General features: G+C 42.1%; 1 protein-coding gene across 1 annotated transcript in view; it reads left to right on the top strand.

Moving 5' to 3' along the window:
* Nucleotides 1-16,416, top strand: part of PPARGC1A (PPARG coactivator 1 alpha) — a 369,019-nt gene continuing 352,603 nt past the window's right edge. Inside the window, exon 1 of the mRNA XM_054065753.1 lies at nt 1-339. Coding sequence (XP_053921728.1) covers nt 253-339 — 87 coding nt within the window. The 5' untranslated portion in view covers nt 1-252. The remainder of the gene's footprint in view (nt 340-16,416) is intronic.

Below are 16,416 nucleotides of genomic sequence, written 5' to 3'. Positions count from 1 at the left end.
TCCGCCGCCGGGCGGGGATGGAGCCGCGCTGCCCCGGCCGCTCGGAGCCGGGCTCGGCGGCGCAGCCCGTGCCGAGAGCGCGCACGTGACGGCGGCCCCGGCACAAACAGCCGCGCACACGGGCACACGCGGCTCCCGCCGCCGTCCTGCCGCCCCGCTCCCTCCCGCGCGCACCGGCTGCCGCCGCGCCACGGGCAAGAGTTTGCGAAGGCTGCTGCGTGCCTTCCCGAAGAGGTTTTTTGCGCCCGGAGGATGGCTGGCTGCGGGCTGTCAGAAGACGCTTGCTTCTCCTCCTTCTTTTACAACTACACCTCCTCCTGGGAGACCTCCTACAACCAGGTGAGGGGCGGCCGCGCTGCGCGGGGAGGCGAGGGCGGTGCGCCGCGGGGCTGCGAGCGCTCCCGGCCGGCGACCGGCCGAGGGCGGAACGGGGACGGAACAGCCTTTTTCTTTTTAATTCCGTGCGCCTTTCGCCCCCCTTTGCCTCCGCCGAGCGGCGGGAGGAGGGCTGGGAGCCGCCGTGCGCGCAGCGCTGCGCGTTACCCCGGCGCAACTCGAGGCGCAGCCAGGCAAGTCGAGCGGCTGCGCTCGCCGCCGTCCCCCGCGCACCGAGAGGGGACCCCGGCGGCTCCGGGGAGCTCGGTGCGAGAGGGACGCCCCATCCTCTCTCTGTCAGAAATGGCCGCGTACGCGGTCAACCCCGTAATTTCGGCTCCCGCGTAGGTGGAACCGGTGGGGCTCAGCCCGTCTCTCCTTCTCGGCTCTCCCCATCCCCGTAGTTAACTTTGATGACTGTGCAGTGCGGAGCGCGGCGCGGCGCCCCCCGCGGGGTCGGTCCAGCCCCGGGCTCGGGGGCTGCCGGAGAGGGGGAGCGGGGGCGGACTGGGGGAGAAGCCAGAAATCGCGCCCCAGAGGTAGAGAGCTATTCTGGGAGCCTCCGAAACGTCTTTAATTAAATAACTGTTGTAGTCTGCTGCCCCCGCTGCTTGTTTGGTGAAAGTCTACAGGCAACTGTCATCTATAAACTACATCGAGTGCGTGCGTAGGGAAAGGGGCTCTGGTGCTGCCCTGAGAGGGGAAAAGGGAGAGGGAGAGGGGCACCCCCGGGCTGGGGGGGGGGGGGGAGGGAAAGGGGCACCCCCGGGCTGTGGGGGGGAAAGGAGAAGGGAGAGGGGCACCCCGGAGCTCCGGAGGGAAGGAAGAAGGGAAAGGGGCAGCCCCGGGCTGTGGGGGAAAGGTACAGGGGAGAGGGGCACCCCTGGGCGGCAGGGGGGAAGGGAGAAGGGAGAGGGGCACCGCCGGCATGCAGGGGGAAGGGGCAGGGGCACCCCAGAGCTGCGAGGGGAGAAGGGCACCCCCGGGCTGCATGGGGGAAGGGAAAAGGGCACCCCCGGGGATGCGGGGAGGAAGGGAGAAGGGAGAGGGGCACCCTCGGGCTGCAGGGGGAAAGGGAGAAGGGAGAGGGGCAAGCCCTGGGCTGCTGGGGGAAGGGAGAAAGGCATCACGGGGCTGCGGAGGGAGAGAGGCATCCCCGGGGCTGCAGGGCAGGAGGGATACAGGCATCCTGGGGCTGGCAGGAAAGAAGGAGTAAAGGCACCCCGCGCTGCGGGTGTGCGTGTGTGTGAACTGGCCGAGCTCGCGCACAACCCGCAGCCCCCGTTTGCGGGAAGCTGAGACCCTCGAAGTAGCAGCTTACCAGCCTGAGGTTGCACCTCGGAGCGAGGGATGGAGGAGCAAGCGCTCCTCCCCGCCTCCGGGAGCGAGCAGCAGCGGGTCGGGAGCCCCGGCCGCCGCCTGGTCCCTCGCGGCAGCAGGACCAGCGCTGCCGGCTCGGGGAGAGCCTTCCCCGGGAGCAGCCGCACACGGGCGCGCTCCGAACCGCGCTGTCCCGAGCGCGCCCCGGCCCGGTGCGGGTCCCTGACGCCGCCGCTGCCCCGGTTCTCGGCGCCTGCCCTGCCCGGGGCGGCCGAGTTCGCTCGGTGCTGGCCGGGGGGTCGCTTCCCCGCACATAGGGTGCGTTCCCGCATCGGCGGAGAACGAGCATCATCGCCCTGCCGAGAACGAGCCGCTCGGGAAGGGCTCCTGCCCGGGGCCGAAGGCAGGCGGCCACCGAGACTCCTCGGAAACCACCAGAGGACCAAAATGGTTCGGAACGCAGACAATAAAATGGGGTTTAAGCCGATTCCTTTCTCTAAAGTTAGTTTCATTCTGTAGCGAAACAGTTCGGTGGAAGGATGGCACCGTGGAACGGCCCCTCGCGTCCCCTCTCAGCCCGAATCGCGGTGGGAGCAGGAGGAATTACTGACGAATCCAGAGTTGATCTATTCTAAATACCGATGTTGGACTGTATCTAAGGGAAAACAGGGGAGATAATTCAGGATGCAGAATGCCTATTTATAGAAGGACTATATAAGCTGTAGGATATATACACGAAGTTGAATTAAATATGCATGATTAGGAAGGGAGTTTAGAAGAAGGTGTAATCATTATATAGCGTTACAATGGGAACAGATGAGCTTGCAAGACTTCCAGGGTGAAGATGAGAAGAATTTTTAAGATACGTATTCTTTCTGGTGCTCAAGGCTCCTTTCTATTTTCATCTTCTGCGTATTACGTTAGCATTTACATCAGTCAAATTCACCAGCTGAGGATTAGCAGTAGATGTTAGTCTGAATATGAAATCAAAATGAATATGGGATTTTGCTGCAAATAGATTTTTTTTTTTCTTACAAGTTTTAACACTTAAAAAGGCAGAATTGGCTTGAATTTGACGGTCAGCCATATTTGTGTGTGGTTTTTTTAATACCTGAATTGCATCCAAAAAAAAAAAAAGGAAAAAAAAGCTTGCAAACCATTTCTTCTTGCTAAATATAGCAAGGTAGCTGAAAGAGAATTTGTTTTGTGTACTCTGTTTAAAACAGAACAGCAAACAAAAAAAACTTTAAAACAAAGTGCTGAGATGAGAAGATGGGTTGACTCCTGGAAAAATAGTTTTTATTCCTAGATCAATATGATGCACTCTCAACATCTAGTTCAAGGTAAAAGGATCCTCTGTATAATATCAATAGCGGTTCAGCCATAGCTTACTAGAAGAGTCTTTTCCCGGCATCTGAAGACTTTAATGAGAGTATAAGTAATCAAAATAAGACTTAATAATGGAACCAGTGAGGTTAAAGAGAAAAGTGATTTCTTCAAGAAGCGTAATACACTATCTGACAGTTTTGATAGCAGAGATAGGACATTTGCTTTATGATTCAGCAAGTTTGAGAGATGCCTTTCAACTTTTATATTTTTGATACATTATTGCAGTTCATTTTTAAGCACAAGAATATACGTGTGATTCGTTGATAATATTCTTGAAAGGAACTTCTTCCATTGCATATTGGATTCCAAAGTGCATCACAGAAAAGCTAATATTGGAAAAATTAAAGTCTGGGAACTTTATGAAGCCAGTTTCGAATCCATTCCTGAGACAGTCTTCCAGAAAAGAAGATGCTGTAATAGTTGCAAATAAGACTTTGCATTACTAAGGAGAACTCCAAGGAGATCGTCTTCTCCTGAATTTTGCTGTCTTTTTCTTTACAGTTATTTTAGTACAGGGACTTAACCATTATGCTGAATTCTAGACTGGAAGAACGTGTAGACTTAAATCCTGGGAACTATGAATTGTGGTTGCATAAACCTAGCTGCGTTGTGTTGCCAATGTATCTAAACCTGAGGCGAAGGAATATCCAGCAGATTTCCTCTTGATTCATTCTGTGCTCTGCATTTTTAGATCATCAATAAACATTCTCCTCTTAGTTCTTTATTTTGTGGATATGTGTTAGCTGGAAGCTTCCTGAGTGTATCTTCTGGCTTACTGAAATTCTCTTTACATCTGTTTCTTAATTAGTGGTCATGAGGAAAAACCAGCTATTTTTAAGTGCTGCAGAGGGGGTATTCAGCCTTGTGAGAGCAGTAATATTCTTGGGCATGACCTGTCCATGCTGAACTGGCAGCATTATTTGTATTAATTGTTTTTCATTCTCCAGTCCAGAGCTGGATACTTTGTTGTGTTACTAATCTGTATGGTTGGGAATTGCTTGAAAGTAATTTGAAATGTAGTGCATGAATGAAAACTTACGACTAAGGTATAAATCTGGGTACTTATTTTACTTCAACCTCAAGAAAATCCTTCCAGTGTAGAAAAAAAATGTAAGCATGCTGCTTCATTGCTGCCGTTATTTCAGAGATTTTTCCTTGCAACACTCAACTGAGGGATTGCAACCTGACACCATCACTTTGTCCGGGGTGTTCAAACATGGCAGTACTTTATACAGCAAACTTTCACAGGGTGTATTCTGTGGATATGTCAGTCAGTGAAAGATTAAGCTGAGAGCCAACTTTGTGGCTTGGCTCTTTGTCTATATACATGCAGTCAGAGCTTTCTGCTAGTATTTTTGGGGTGCTGGACTGAATGTAGCATATTATTTTTGTACATTTTCTTTTAACTAGAGCAGGGTCCAGTGGTCATTTCTATTTTGGTCCACAGCCAGCAAGACTTTTTTGAATTGTTTTTGTTTCTATGGTTTCTGGTTTTTTTTCATTTTTGTTCAAATAGTAGAACTTGGGAGTCTACACAGGTTTAGAAATATGTTAGATGAGTTAATGCAAATGCACTATGTAGGTGTATCATTTACTAAGCATGTACGTGTATGAGGCTTTTCAGTGAGAGACACTAATCAATCTCTGCACAAGATTGGGCAGTGCACTTTATGATTTTTGTAGACCTTTTTCTTCAATGGAAAAAGACTCAGTCAATAGTTCTGTGTTATTTGGCTGTGAAAACCAATGCAATAAACCCATCATTTGACTTCAGTTATATTTTAGTAAAGTCTACAACATCTCTGCAAATTAAAAGGACACTGTCAAAGCTAAATTAGTTAAGGAAAAGCAGCAGCCCTTGTTTAGTATGAACAAAAAAACCCCTTGCTAAATAGTAAAAAAAAAAAAAAAAAGATTAATTTCGGATTTGATGTTTTCCCAACTTTTCTATATCGATGGAGTGTTGTATACTGGTGCACAAAGATGGGAAAATGGAGCACGATAGAAATGAAAGTGAAACTGAAGAGACCTGTTTTCTTGACATCTCAGCAAAAGATAAGCGGTAGGATGATGAGGAAGATGTAGTTGAATAAAACAGGTACTAGACTTTAAAAAATTGTTCTTAAACGTGATTCTCTTTCTTTCAGAGACTAATTCCTTAATTGGTCATTCAACACCGTAACTTTGAAAATTTTCAGTGGCCAGCAGTGACCCTTTGTTTTCAAGGGTTATCAGTGCCATTGCTTAGCATTTAGAGAGTAGATTTCAAAACATACACTTCCTGTGTTGTTACTCTGGTTGTTGTTTAATAAACCTATCCACAGTCTGGATGAGAAAACAGTGTATTGTGATGGCAATCTCATGTGGCAGAAAAAGCACAGTGTAAACTGGGTGCAAACCATTTCTTTGTGCCCCAGAGCAAAACAGCTAAATACTGGTATGGCAGAGCACAGTAACGGGAGCTGAGAGCATGTGCGGAAAATGGGCAAGATGCTATTTTCATATCTCAATTTAGAAGAAAAGCTTATGTGCGAGTTCTGAGTTGCAGTTACGGCTGTGATAAAGCACTGACATGCATTGGTTCATATGTAAGATGGGATTTTAAAACATACAGTTGTGTTCAGGAGAAAATGTCAGTAGTTCTAGCAATGCGTTCTGTAGGAAGAGGGCAGGGAGTTCTTAGCTGGTCAAATGTTCATGTGGTCTAAGCAGAAATGTAAAAGTGCAGGGTTTGCATTGGAATGAGAATGGGGTCATCCACCCTTTGTACTCATCATCAGGGAAGCAGAACCTTCTTCCAGAGAGACCATAGGAAATCAATGAGTACACTTTGCTAGTGTAGAGATAAATGTGTACTGCAGAAGGGTATTAAATATAAAAGGGCAGCAGCAAAATGATTTACTACATGAAGCAATGGAACTTTCTTTTGGTCACCTAAAAGGAAATTTTCAATTTTTGATAACATAATTGTATTTTTTTAATACTAATAAGAAAACCTGGTCAATTAACTATTCTACAGGCATTTGAGGTACATAATGGTAGCTAGGAGAGACTTTTTTACGAATGGCAGCTTATTTACAAATATATACCTGCTTTTGAACATATTATCTGGCGTTTATCATTTAGCTTATAATCATCTGATCTGAATTACCAGAAGTTAATGACTTTTTAAATGTTTTTTTTTCCTGAGGCAGTGTGGAAGCTTGCAGTCCTGTTTGTCTCGCCATGACCAGAAGGTATCACTGAGGGATACCAGCACAACGGATGCACATAGGAGAGAACCTGACGTACATTTAGGTGTAGAGGCTTAATGAAATGTGGAAGAGCAGGTGCACAGTGCTAATGCGTCGGTGGTTTTTTATTTCCTCTGATGTATCTGTTTGCTGCGTGAGCAAATCTCTTTGTACATTTAAAACTTATAGGACTGTAAAATTGCCAGAAAGGATGGAAACGGAACACTTCTACAGTAGTTTTTTTGTCTTGGACTCCGTTTTCGACAAGTGGCGATTCAGATTTCCGTTCTGCTGAGTAGCTGTGTGTTATTGTCTCTACTCTAAAGGTAGAGAGATAATAGCAAAGTGACCCTTGCACTGGGTATAGCACTTGTGACACTGTGGTCCTAATTTTGGAAGGAGAAATTGGTAACTCTTAGTTCCATATGAACTCACTGGGACTTGGAATGACAGGAGGTATGTCTATACTAGAAATACACCTGAGAGCAGGAGTGTGCTGCATTGATCCCGACTCTACTGTGATTTGGTTACTGTTGTAGATTGGCCTTGTTGCAAATGAACGGAATTCCTTTTGGATAGAACTGAACTGGGAGATGTATTCCAGGAGTACCCCTAGTGAATTTGAGCTACAAATTGACATTCAGCTAAGGAGTTGAGGGCAGAGGTAGGATGAAGTTAAATAAAACGCACCCTGAAGTGGGTGTGTGAAGCATGTAGTGTAGACAACAGAGCCTCGGCACCACCTGTCTGGCTCTTCCAGTCTTACAGTTCTGTATTGCTTGTGTAGAAAGCCTCTGCAGATAGCTCGGTTTAGCTAGCAGAGAGCACATGAAAGCCTGTATTTGGGAAGCTGGTTGGAGACGCGTGGGTAGAATGATCACCTGACATGCATCCTTATGTCGCAATCATAAGGCCATTATTCTTTCCCTCAAAAAGGGGTAGTTTGTGTTGGCATGAGGAGAACAGGTTCGTTTGATCACTTCTAATATAACACATGAGCGAGTAAGAGGCAGTGGTACTTTGGCTCACAAAAACCCTCCACATTTTTAACCCATTTTATTATTTGCAAGAACAATTTAGTTCCTAATGTTAACAATGAGTGATTATGATTCTGTACTTCCGTTTACAGCATAAATTAGCATTTTGTTTTCCATTACAGCTTTTGAATGAGGAATTATAATGTATAATTTGCTGCAAATAGATGTTATCATCTCTTTGGATGGGAACAACCATATAAACTTGAGCAAATGATAAAAATGGAATCAATTACTTTTCAAATGGAAGTAGTTTACAAACCGTCAGATGCAAAATGGCAATAGTAGCTGGTTATTGTAACAAATAATTAGTTTTTTTTTTAAACAACATTTATTGAATTCCATTGACAATTCAGTAATTGTTTATGGAATATTTAACCACCCCCCTCACAAAATACATGCCACATAAAGTATGCATTTTCTAAACTGCAGATTGCCTCTGTAGTCCTTGTGTGAAGCTTTAGTCATGTATATTCACCTGTACAAGTGCTCCAGAAGGGGAGTGCTGAGCCACATTCACACTGATGATGATGATGATTAGAGAGCTTCACAGTATTCTGGAATTAGTAGTTCAATATTGAAGTTGTAGAGAAGAGAGGAATGAAGAATATGTGTTGTAGGCTGTATCCAAAGCCTGCTGAAAGTCATGTGAATTTTTGTGCCTCTTTTAAACTTATGATCTAGGTTCTGGTTATTAGAAGGATAAAGAAGAGGAAGAGATGTTATTATAGTCACTTGAGTGAGCGAATGGTGTAAGTCTCTACTGGAGGGGAAGGTAATATCTCGTACTTTAATGAATTTACTAGTCTGAATTTCACAAAACAAGCTTTCACTGTCAGTTACTACAATATAAATCTATATTGTACAGGGTTATTCATGCCTCAAAATATACCAGTCTGCAGTCCAAATGAATGTGAGGAGCAGTCAGGAATCCCACACATTCTTTCCCCTTGCGGAAACTTGTTTCATGTCACTAAAGGACATATTCCCAGCATCATTTCCAGCCCCTTCCTTTTGAGGAGGCTCTCTAAATTCTGATGATTTCATACGTACCAGTTTGCACGTATGTTTATTTCTGATCCTCTAGAGCTCTGACTGTAAAGCCACCACCTACATCATGTCCTGTCAACCTGAATTCACCAGCCTCTTTCTCACAGTCTTCCCTGTTAACCCCATTGCATCCATCCACTCTATGTGCAAAATAAACCCTGGTTGAGAGTACTGTCTTGATATCACGCACCTTCTGTCTTACTCTTACTTAAAAATACAAATTAAGGTCCATACTTTGCCTTATTCAGTGCTTTAGATTTTAGATGACTTCTTGTTCTTTTAAAGCCTTTGTATGATTTGAGTTTTCCCTGTTTATTGTTATCACCAACCTCCTGTTTACGACTGATGATAGATTTGATGCATGCTGGGTTGCTACTCCTACCCAGCACTTTTTTTGCTATTCCCACACTTTCCCCTTTTACTTAATAAAGTCACAAGCCCATTGAGGAAGATCATGTAAACTTTCTTCTACCTGGTCTCTTGAATGCCCTTGTTGCCTAATTATTAAAAATGGATAAACTTAGTTTGTGCTTGAAAACTGACCAAAACTCAGCCATCACCCCAACTGCTGCACTTCACTGTTTTTATCCATTGATTGTTTCTTTAGATTGGTATTTGCTGCCATAATTTGATCGGTCAGTAGATCAGATAAAAAATAGCTTTTTATTTTTCTAGTAATTAAAAAAAAGACTTTTCTCATTTACTTTACGCTAACAAACATATCAGGTGAAGTAATTAAGGGAGAGAAAAAAGAAATGGTAACATAGGAATAGCACAACTTGCAATTCCGGGGGCTATGTTCAGTCTTAGGGACTTCTTTTGAGACCATGGACCTGATTGCTTAGGGTGGAGCTTTCTTAAATTTTATTTTTGAGACAGCTGTTGGTTGTGAGAATTTACTTGTTTTCTCATTTTGACTAAAAGTCTGGGTTTTTTTTCCTTTCTTAACTTTCTGAACAAACTGTTTAGGACTGCAGCAGGAGGTGAATGCTGTGACACTGCTGATTCGCAGAAAGACTTTTTGAAGCTTATGATGATCACCTGTTGTAGTGGTGACTCCTGATGGGCTGCTGGAGCTCGATTTTAGAAATGTATGCATGGTTTCATAAAATCTATCCAGAGTCTTCATGGGGTCTCTGGACGTTTATGGTATCAGAGGTGGGTTGGGTTGTAAGAACTCACTCCAACAAGATAACTCAATGTTTTAATTTTTTTTTTTTTCAGTCAGACAACACATTGTGACTTGATGTATCTGCTAACTTTTGATATGTTGTTCATGAAGCTTCTTATTTAATCTGTCTGCTACCTCTGTATTCTCATAGTTTGCTTAGGCCTTGATCCAGCAGACCACTTAATTGCTCCACTGTAAATGCTTGGAGTAAAGAGAACTGATTACAGCTTTAAAACAATTGGATTGGGACCTTAGACAGCTGTATCTTCAGGACAGAGAACTTTGCTTCCTTCTTATTTGTCAAGCACTTCCCAGACTTCCAGTATGTTGGAAGTATTGATGGTAATTATGGCAGAGAAAGCAAGAAAGCAATGAGGAGATCAAGAGAAACCTGGTGGTGTTTACAGTATTGTTTGTTCATTGGTAGTTCAATCTCTTTCTTTGTTAAATGGATTTGCAAATAAAAGACAATTCCTCTCCCAAGCAAAAAACCTTGTGATGAAATGAATAGGTAGTGCATTAAAATGCAAAATTATGTGCAGTGACAGGAAGCCATGCATGAAAGATACTTAAGGACAGGGAACTCCTTTTGGATTGTAAGCAAGGTTTAAAAAAAGAAAAAAAAAAGATGGCTGAAAACATGTAATGTTAAATAAAAAAAAAGATCGTAAGTAGGACATACACACACTTAAATATTTAAGCCATGTGAAACAATGAGTAAATGAACTACTGACCAAATAAATTAGAAAAACAAGCATAAGGTTGCACTTCTAGCCTTTTTAACTTTCATCCAAAAGACTGCTAATTGCTGGAGGATTAAAATAATTCATATTCAAGGATAGAAAGTGATAACAGTGTGCAGAAGCTTGAATGCTTCAGCTATATGAGAAGCAGTGAAAGAAATACTCTTCTCTTTGTGTGATGTCAAAGCCAAAACGAAGGGAGGGGAGGGGGAAGGGAGGGGGCTGTGGCTCTTTGATGTCATTTCAGAGTAAAAATAAAGAAATAGCATAATCTTTTTCTATTTATCGAATTCCTTTCTTTATAAAGACTTGGGGCAGCATTGTTAATTGATTTTTTTTCTGACACTCATAACAACGGTTGTATTAAAAATAATTTAGAAAGGTTTTTTTTTTTTTTCCCTAGAAGCTGAGCCCTGCAGAATCTGTTGTAGAAAAGTGGGTAGAGGGTGGTTTGTCACACATCACTGTTCTCATATAATCTGCTTGATTGTTAAAATGCATCTTGTGCTTTTGGTTTGACCATTTTCAACCAGTGGTGTCTTTCCAATAAGATTTGCTGGTTTGGTAGTAATAGCATCAGAGTATCTCATGCCCTTTCACTATAAATAAAGGTTGTCCAACAGCTGCTTGCATTGTGCTGGCATGGTAGCTGCCTTTGCTGGAGTGCCAGTTTTTGGCTAGAGTATTTTAACACACTGGAGCTGTTCTCTGGTTACCAATGGTTGAATCATTTCCAGCTGTGAAAACAGATGTGTGGCTTTTTTGGGAAGTGAAGTTAATTTGGGGAGGTTTATGAATTAGTTCTTTTTTTTTATTTTATTTTTTTTTTAATACGGAGTTAGAAGATGCTATTAGAAACAAAATAGGTTTTTATGAGCATGAAGTTGGACAGATGATCAACACGCACAACATTATAAGGAAAATTTTGGCCATTTCCATGACAAAAAGAGCCTTACCTCCTAAAATTTGTGAAAATGTGGAAGAAGAAATACTTGTTATTTAAATTGATGACCAATAAAGTTGAGACAAACTGGCAACTAAAAGTGACGAGTTTGTCTTAGTGCATATCTTGTAATAATAGTTCTGTTTCACCTTTTTGTAAAGCAGCTCACAGTCCTTTCAAATCTTTATGGGCCAACACTTCACACACGTCTCAATTTTTTTGTTTCCTCATCTTTTGACTTTTTTCTTTGTAAGGAATTCTCTAGGTGAAAACTCTGGAAAATATTTGCTGAGTTTCAGATGTTCATTTCCCTTTGTGTTTAGTTCAGTGATTTGCACCTTTAATATCGATATCTTGTCTAATTTTAAGTCTGCTGGTAGGCTCGACACAGTTGTTATGCAAAAGGAAACTTTGTGAAGAAACTGTTAGTTTTGTGATTTCGTTTTGAATCTTTTTTTCTTGATTGTTACGTAAAGTAAATGGTGAAGGATTAAAAGCAGCAACTTGTTTAATTTTTGTTACTCATTGCAAATAAGTGTCATATGATGCTTTTCGTGCACACTGCGCTTATGCTAGGGCTGCACAGTGTATTGCACACTGAAACCACAATCCTTCATGTCTAAATGAACTATAAATTCACTGAGCAGCATTCAGTTTTCTTAACGCTGCTACAACTGTAAGCTGGCAATGCAAACAAAACGTTTATGCTTGTATTTTGCTTTTTTTTCTCCATGGAAAAAAATATCAGTATTTGGGAAGATAATAGGAGGCTATTACCAAAAAAAAAGAAATACTTCTGGAGTTCACAAACATATGCATTCATGAAACCACTGAACTTTTCTTCTCCTTTGAGTAGATTGAACTATCCTATCAATTATAGCAGATATTTCATGTATTGGATGCATTCTGTCTTAGAAAGTCTCAAATAAAAGCTTTGCATGTTGGGAAAACCATGTTGCCTATCTGGGACTTGCAGAGAACGAGGAGGCAGCGTACTTCTCACCTTTCAAAAGCACAGGAAGCTGAGCAGTGGTTTCAGGTATTTTCAGTAAAACTGAGCTGCCTCAAGCTCACTGCCTGCTTCTTAAGAAGAATTTAGCCTTTGGATTAGTAGTTGCCCGGTATGAAGAATGGATGTGGCAGTGCTACCTGCAGTGCAAGTTTTTAAGGCCTTACCAAGTTAGGTTCTTATTTTTTGATGTAATTTTTCAGATATTAAGTTTATCTGTTCTTTGCCCCAGTTGTATGTCTCAAGCTAGGTGTTTGTTTAATGCGGGTATCAGTAGATGTGATTCTGCTGTCTCCAGGAATGTTATTAGATTAAAAAAACAGGTAAAATTTCATACTATGATGTATGATTAGATCTTGTTGCCAGAGAATGCAGTATAAAGTGTAGAACTATATTTTTAAATGGAAGATCTGTGGGTTGTTTGTTTGTGTTTTTTTTTGTTTTGTTTTTTGTTTGACAAGAATAGTTACATATAAGACAAAAAGCAGGTGAGAGAAGAAGGGCTGCCATATTGAGAAATATGTTATAAAAATATTCTTTTGTAGCTTAGAAGATTTAAAGCAAAGTGGCAGCAAAAGTCAGAGCTGTATTTGATTAGAAATCAAAAGGTTATTAATAGTGCTGATTACTTCAGCTTAGTTAATGTCTGCTCTAGTATTACTCTTATTTGTTTGCAACACTAATCAAGCTCACTGTAAGCCCTTATCTTCGACCAGCCAGAAGAAATCATAAAAGGAAATAATTGTTTGGTGAGAAAGACTTTGATAACAGCATGACTCTTGTGTGGGAGACAAGGAGATAACACTGAATGAAATGATATAAGCAAGGTAGCTAAGGTGATAAATTCTGTAGTTGTCTTGTCCTCAGCAGTAAAATATACAGCAAATTAAAGATGTCTTTTCAAGAATCATCTTAAGAACCGATGATGTTTGTCATTTGTGTGTTTCACATTTACAGGTGTAGAGGAAAGGGAGGAGATTTGGTGTTGAGAATAATAGGATTTTGTGAAGCCACAGAATTTGGCCAGGCAGTTCAGCCATTACTTACTATCCAGTTGTCTCTTGATTGAATTGAAAACCGTGGTTAGTATTTTACCAAAATATTTGTCTAAATTTAAGTATTTATCTGAAGGAAGGTGACTGAATACTATCAAGTATTCAGTAAGGCTTTTGATGCTTATTGTACTGGTTAATCATTCTCATTGTTTGCTTTCTTTAGAAAGCCCTATTTTTCATTAGAATTGTTCACAATTACAGTCCTAAGCAGAGGTTCTCCTTATGACTTGACCTGGTAGGTTGGGAAGCTGTTCAGTGTCTTTGTTTCTTCCTCTAAAAACTACTTTTATTTGAGACACCACTGTGTCTTCTTTCATAGAATTGTAGAATCATAGAATCATTAAGGTTGCAGAAGACCTCTAAGAGATCATCAAGGCTAACCATCAGCCCAACACCACCATTCCTACTAAACCATGTCACAAAGTGCCATGTCTACATGTTTTCTGAGTACCTCCAGGGATGGAGACTCCACCACTTCCATGGGCAGCCTGTTCCAATGCTTTGCCACTCTTTGAGTAAATACTTTTTTCCTGATATCCTTCTAAACCTTCCTTGATGCAACCGTTTCCCCTCATCCTGTCACTTGTTACTTGAGAGGAGAGACCGACAGCTGCCTCACTACAGTCTCCTTTCAGGTAGTTGTAAAGAGGGATAAGGTCTTCCCTCAGCCTTCTTTTCTCCTGAGTAAACAATCCCCGTTCCCTCAGCTGCTTCTCATAACACATGTGCTCCAGACCCTTCACCAGCTTTGTTGCCTGTCTCTGGACATGCTCCAGTAAATCAGTGTCTGTCTTGTACCAAGGGGCACTTTTCATTAAGCTAATCAGAGTGACCTCTTTAAGACTCTTAGTGGAGGATGGTTTTTGTAGACTTGCTGTGATTTGAGCTAAATTAGAGTCAGTTTCTGTGACTTAGTTTTTCTAAGTAACTTCATTCTCTGAAAACAAACTGCATGTTTTTGAGATGGTGTTCGTCTCCCAAAGTGATAACTCAGGGCATTGGTGTGCATAAAGGTCAATGCTTATACTTAACCAAGGCCATCCTCAAGCTGGTGGAAAAGGGGCAGTGCTTATGAGGAGGGGCAGATACGGCAGGTGACCCTAAACTGACCGACACAGTATTCCATCCTATATACATCATACTGTATATAAAACAGGCATCATGAAGGTCTCACTTTCTTCTGCAATGGCTGGTGTCCAGTGAGGACCTCATCTATCTGACTACTCCTGATCCCTGATCCGCGCATTCCTGAATCCAGTTCCTGAGCTTGACTCCCTCCTAGCCATGGACCCATTCCCTCGTGTCTGCTCTACATTTGCATAGCGACTCCGTTTTCGTTTCATTTTTTTCATTTTTCTCTTAGGAAAATCAGGCGCCAGAAGCATGAGACAGTATTGCAGTATTGGTCCCTCCATTGCTTTCAGTACTGCGAAGAATTCACTTACCTGCTTCTCTTCATTAGATCAAAGGTTCAAATTAATTCTTTTTGCTGCAGTATCGCAATGAGAGTTCACATTGAGTAACTTGTGCACTTCCATACCTGCTGCCCTGACTGAGTCAGATTACCTAGGATATAGTCTGCCATTTGGTATGTATATTATGTTTTCTGTTTGTTGGTCTGCACCGTAGTACTTTGCCTTATGCAAACATACTTTAAATAGCGTAAACGTAAGTTAAATGAGTTCATTTTCAGCTTTGTGACTTTTTGCCTATCTTATTTCTTTTGTTACCGTTACCTTTTCTCATGAAATGTTGACTAGTGTGAAGCCTGGCACCTGCCCTTGATGAAACACAGGAGAAACATCTGTCCTAGTTCCTCACTGTATTTTAAAATATCTCTCTTAGCCCCTTTTAATACACTTGATATACTCTTACGTAGGAGCATCTTAATTTCTCGATCCTGGAGTCATGTTGTAGCAAATCAGTTGCCTTGCAGAAAGTTCTCTACAGATGCGTAATTATTGAACAAATGGTGTCATCAAATATTTTGAGTTAAAAATTACTGAATATTTTTAGTGATGAGTTGCCAGTCCTCTAGTTAAGGTATACATGTACGTAGTAATATGTTATTTAATACACCTTTCCTGGGAGAAGCAGGAACTTCCACATTTATAGTGTGTAAATGAGCATTTTTAAATAACTTTGGATCTAAAGAGACTGTACCTGAATTTTCACACAGTTACACTTGCAGTGCCTGCACGAAAGAGACAGGGATAAAAGGATCACGTGAGTGTAAAAATTTGTGATGCATAATGTCAGTGTGTTGGTTCCCAAGCATGTTGTGTGTGCCCTGGGTAGCTTCAAAATACTTTCAACTTTTTCTAGATGCAGCTGGAAGAAATAGAAAGGTACTCAGAATTGCTCTAGAGTGGGGATGCCCTTCCCACCCTGCCACAAAACAAAGCTTTAGGATATTTTTGGCTTCTTAGTTTAGTGTGAAGAAAACAAACAAAAAAGAAATATACTATCTCCTGATGCAATTTTGTGGAAGTCAGGTTGTGTAAGGGCTGAATTTATCACTGTGTATCTGAAAATGAGCAGAATATGTTACTTCTCTGATATACTATAGTTCATTTGCTTTTAAAGTCCTTCAGCCAGGACTGCCTCTGAAAGGGTTGCCTTATCTTTCATCTTGCCTCCTGCATTTATGTTCCTGCAAGTCTTCCATGTCCAAGTTCATTCACCTCTTGCACATGGCTCACCTTATAGCTACACAAACGCTGCCCATGGCACGGAGGAGCCGAAGCACAGGGTCAAGAGCAGGCAAGCAATGAAGAGGCAAATCCACATATTTTAGTGTCAGTGATGGTCCATAGTGGTTTCAGCATGGCATAAGGCTGCAGCCAGTTGTGCTAAAGGAATGACCATGTCAGTTGTTCACCTTTACTGCCCTATTGCATTCATGTGGCTTTTGTGACAGAAAGCCCTCAGTCCAAATTTGCAAGTTTAACTACACACACAATTGCTCCCTATCCTGGTTCTCTCAAAATTACCTAAATTCATCTAAAAATGGAAGAACTTCTACTCTTATGAATCTTAACAATCACAAGGTTTTGCCTTTGTTTTGAAAGGGTTTGAGTTCAGTGCAGTACTG

The sequence above is a fragment of the Cuculus canorus genome, chromosome 4 (assembly GCF_017976375.1).
Source record: "Cuculus canorus isolate bCucCan1 chromosome 4, bCucCan1.pri, whole genome shotgun sequence".
NCBI lineage: Eukaryota > Metazoa > Chordata > Aves > Cuculiformes > Cuculidae > Cuculus > Cuculus canorus.
Note: the sequence above shows the minus strand (reverse complement) of the source record. Positions and strands in the feature narration are given on the sequence as shown.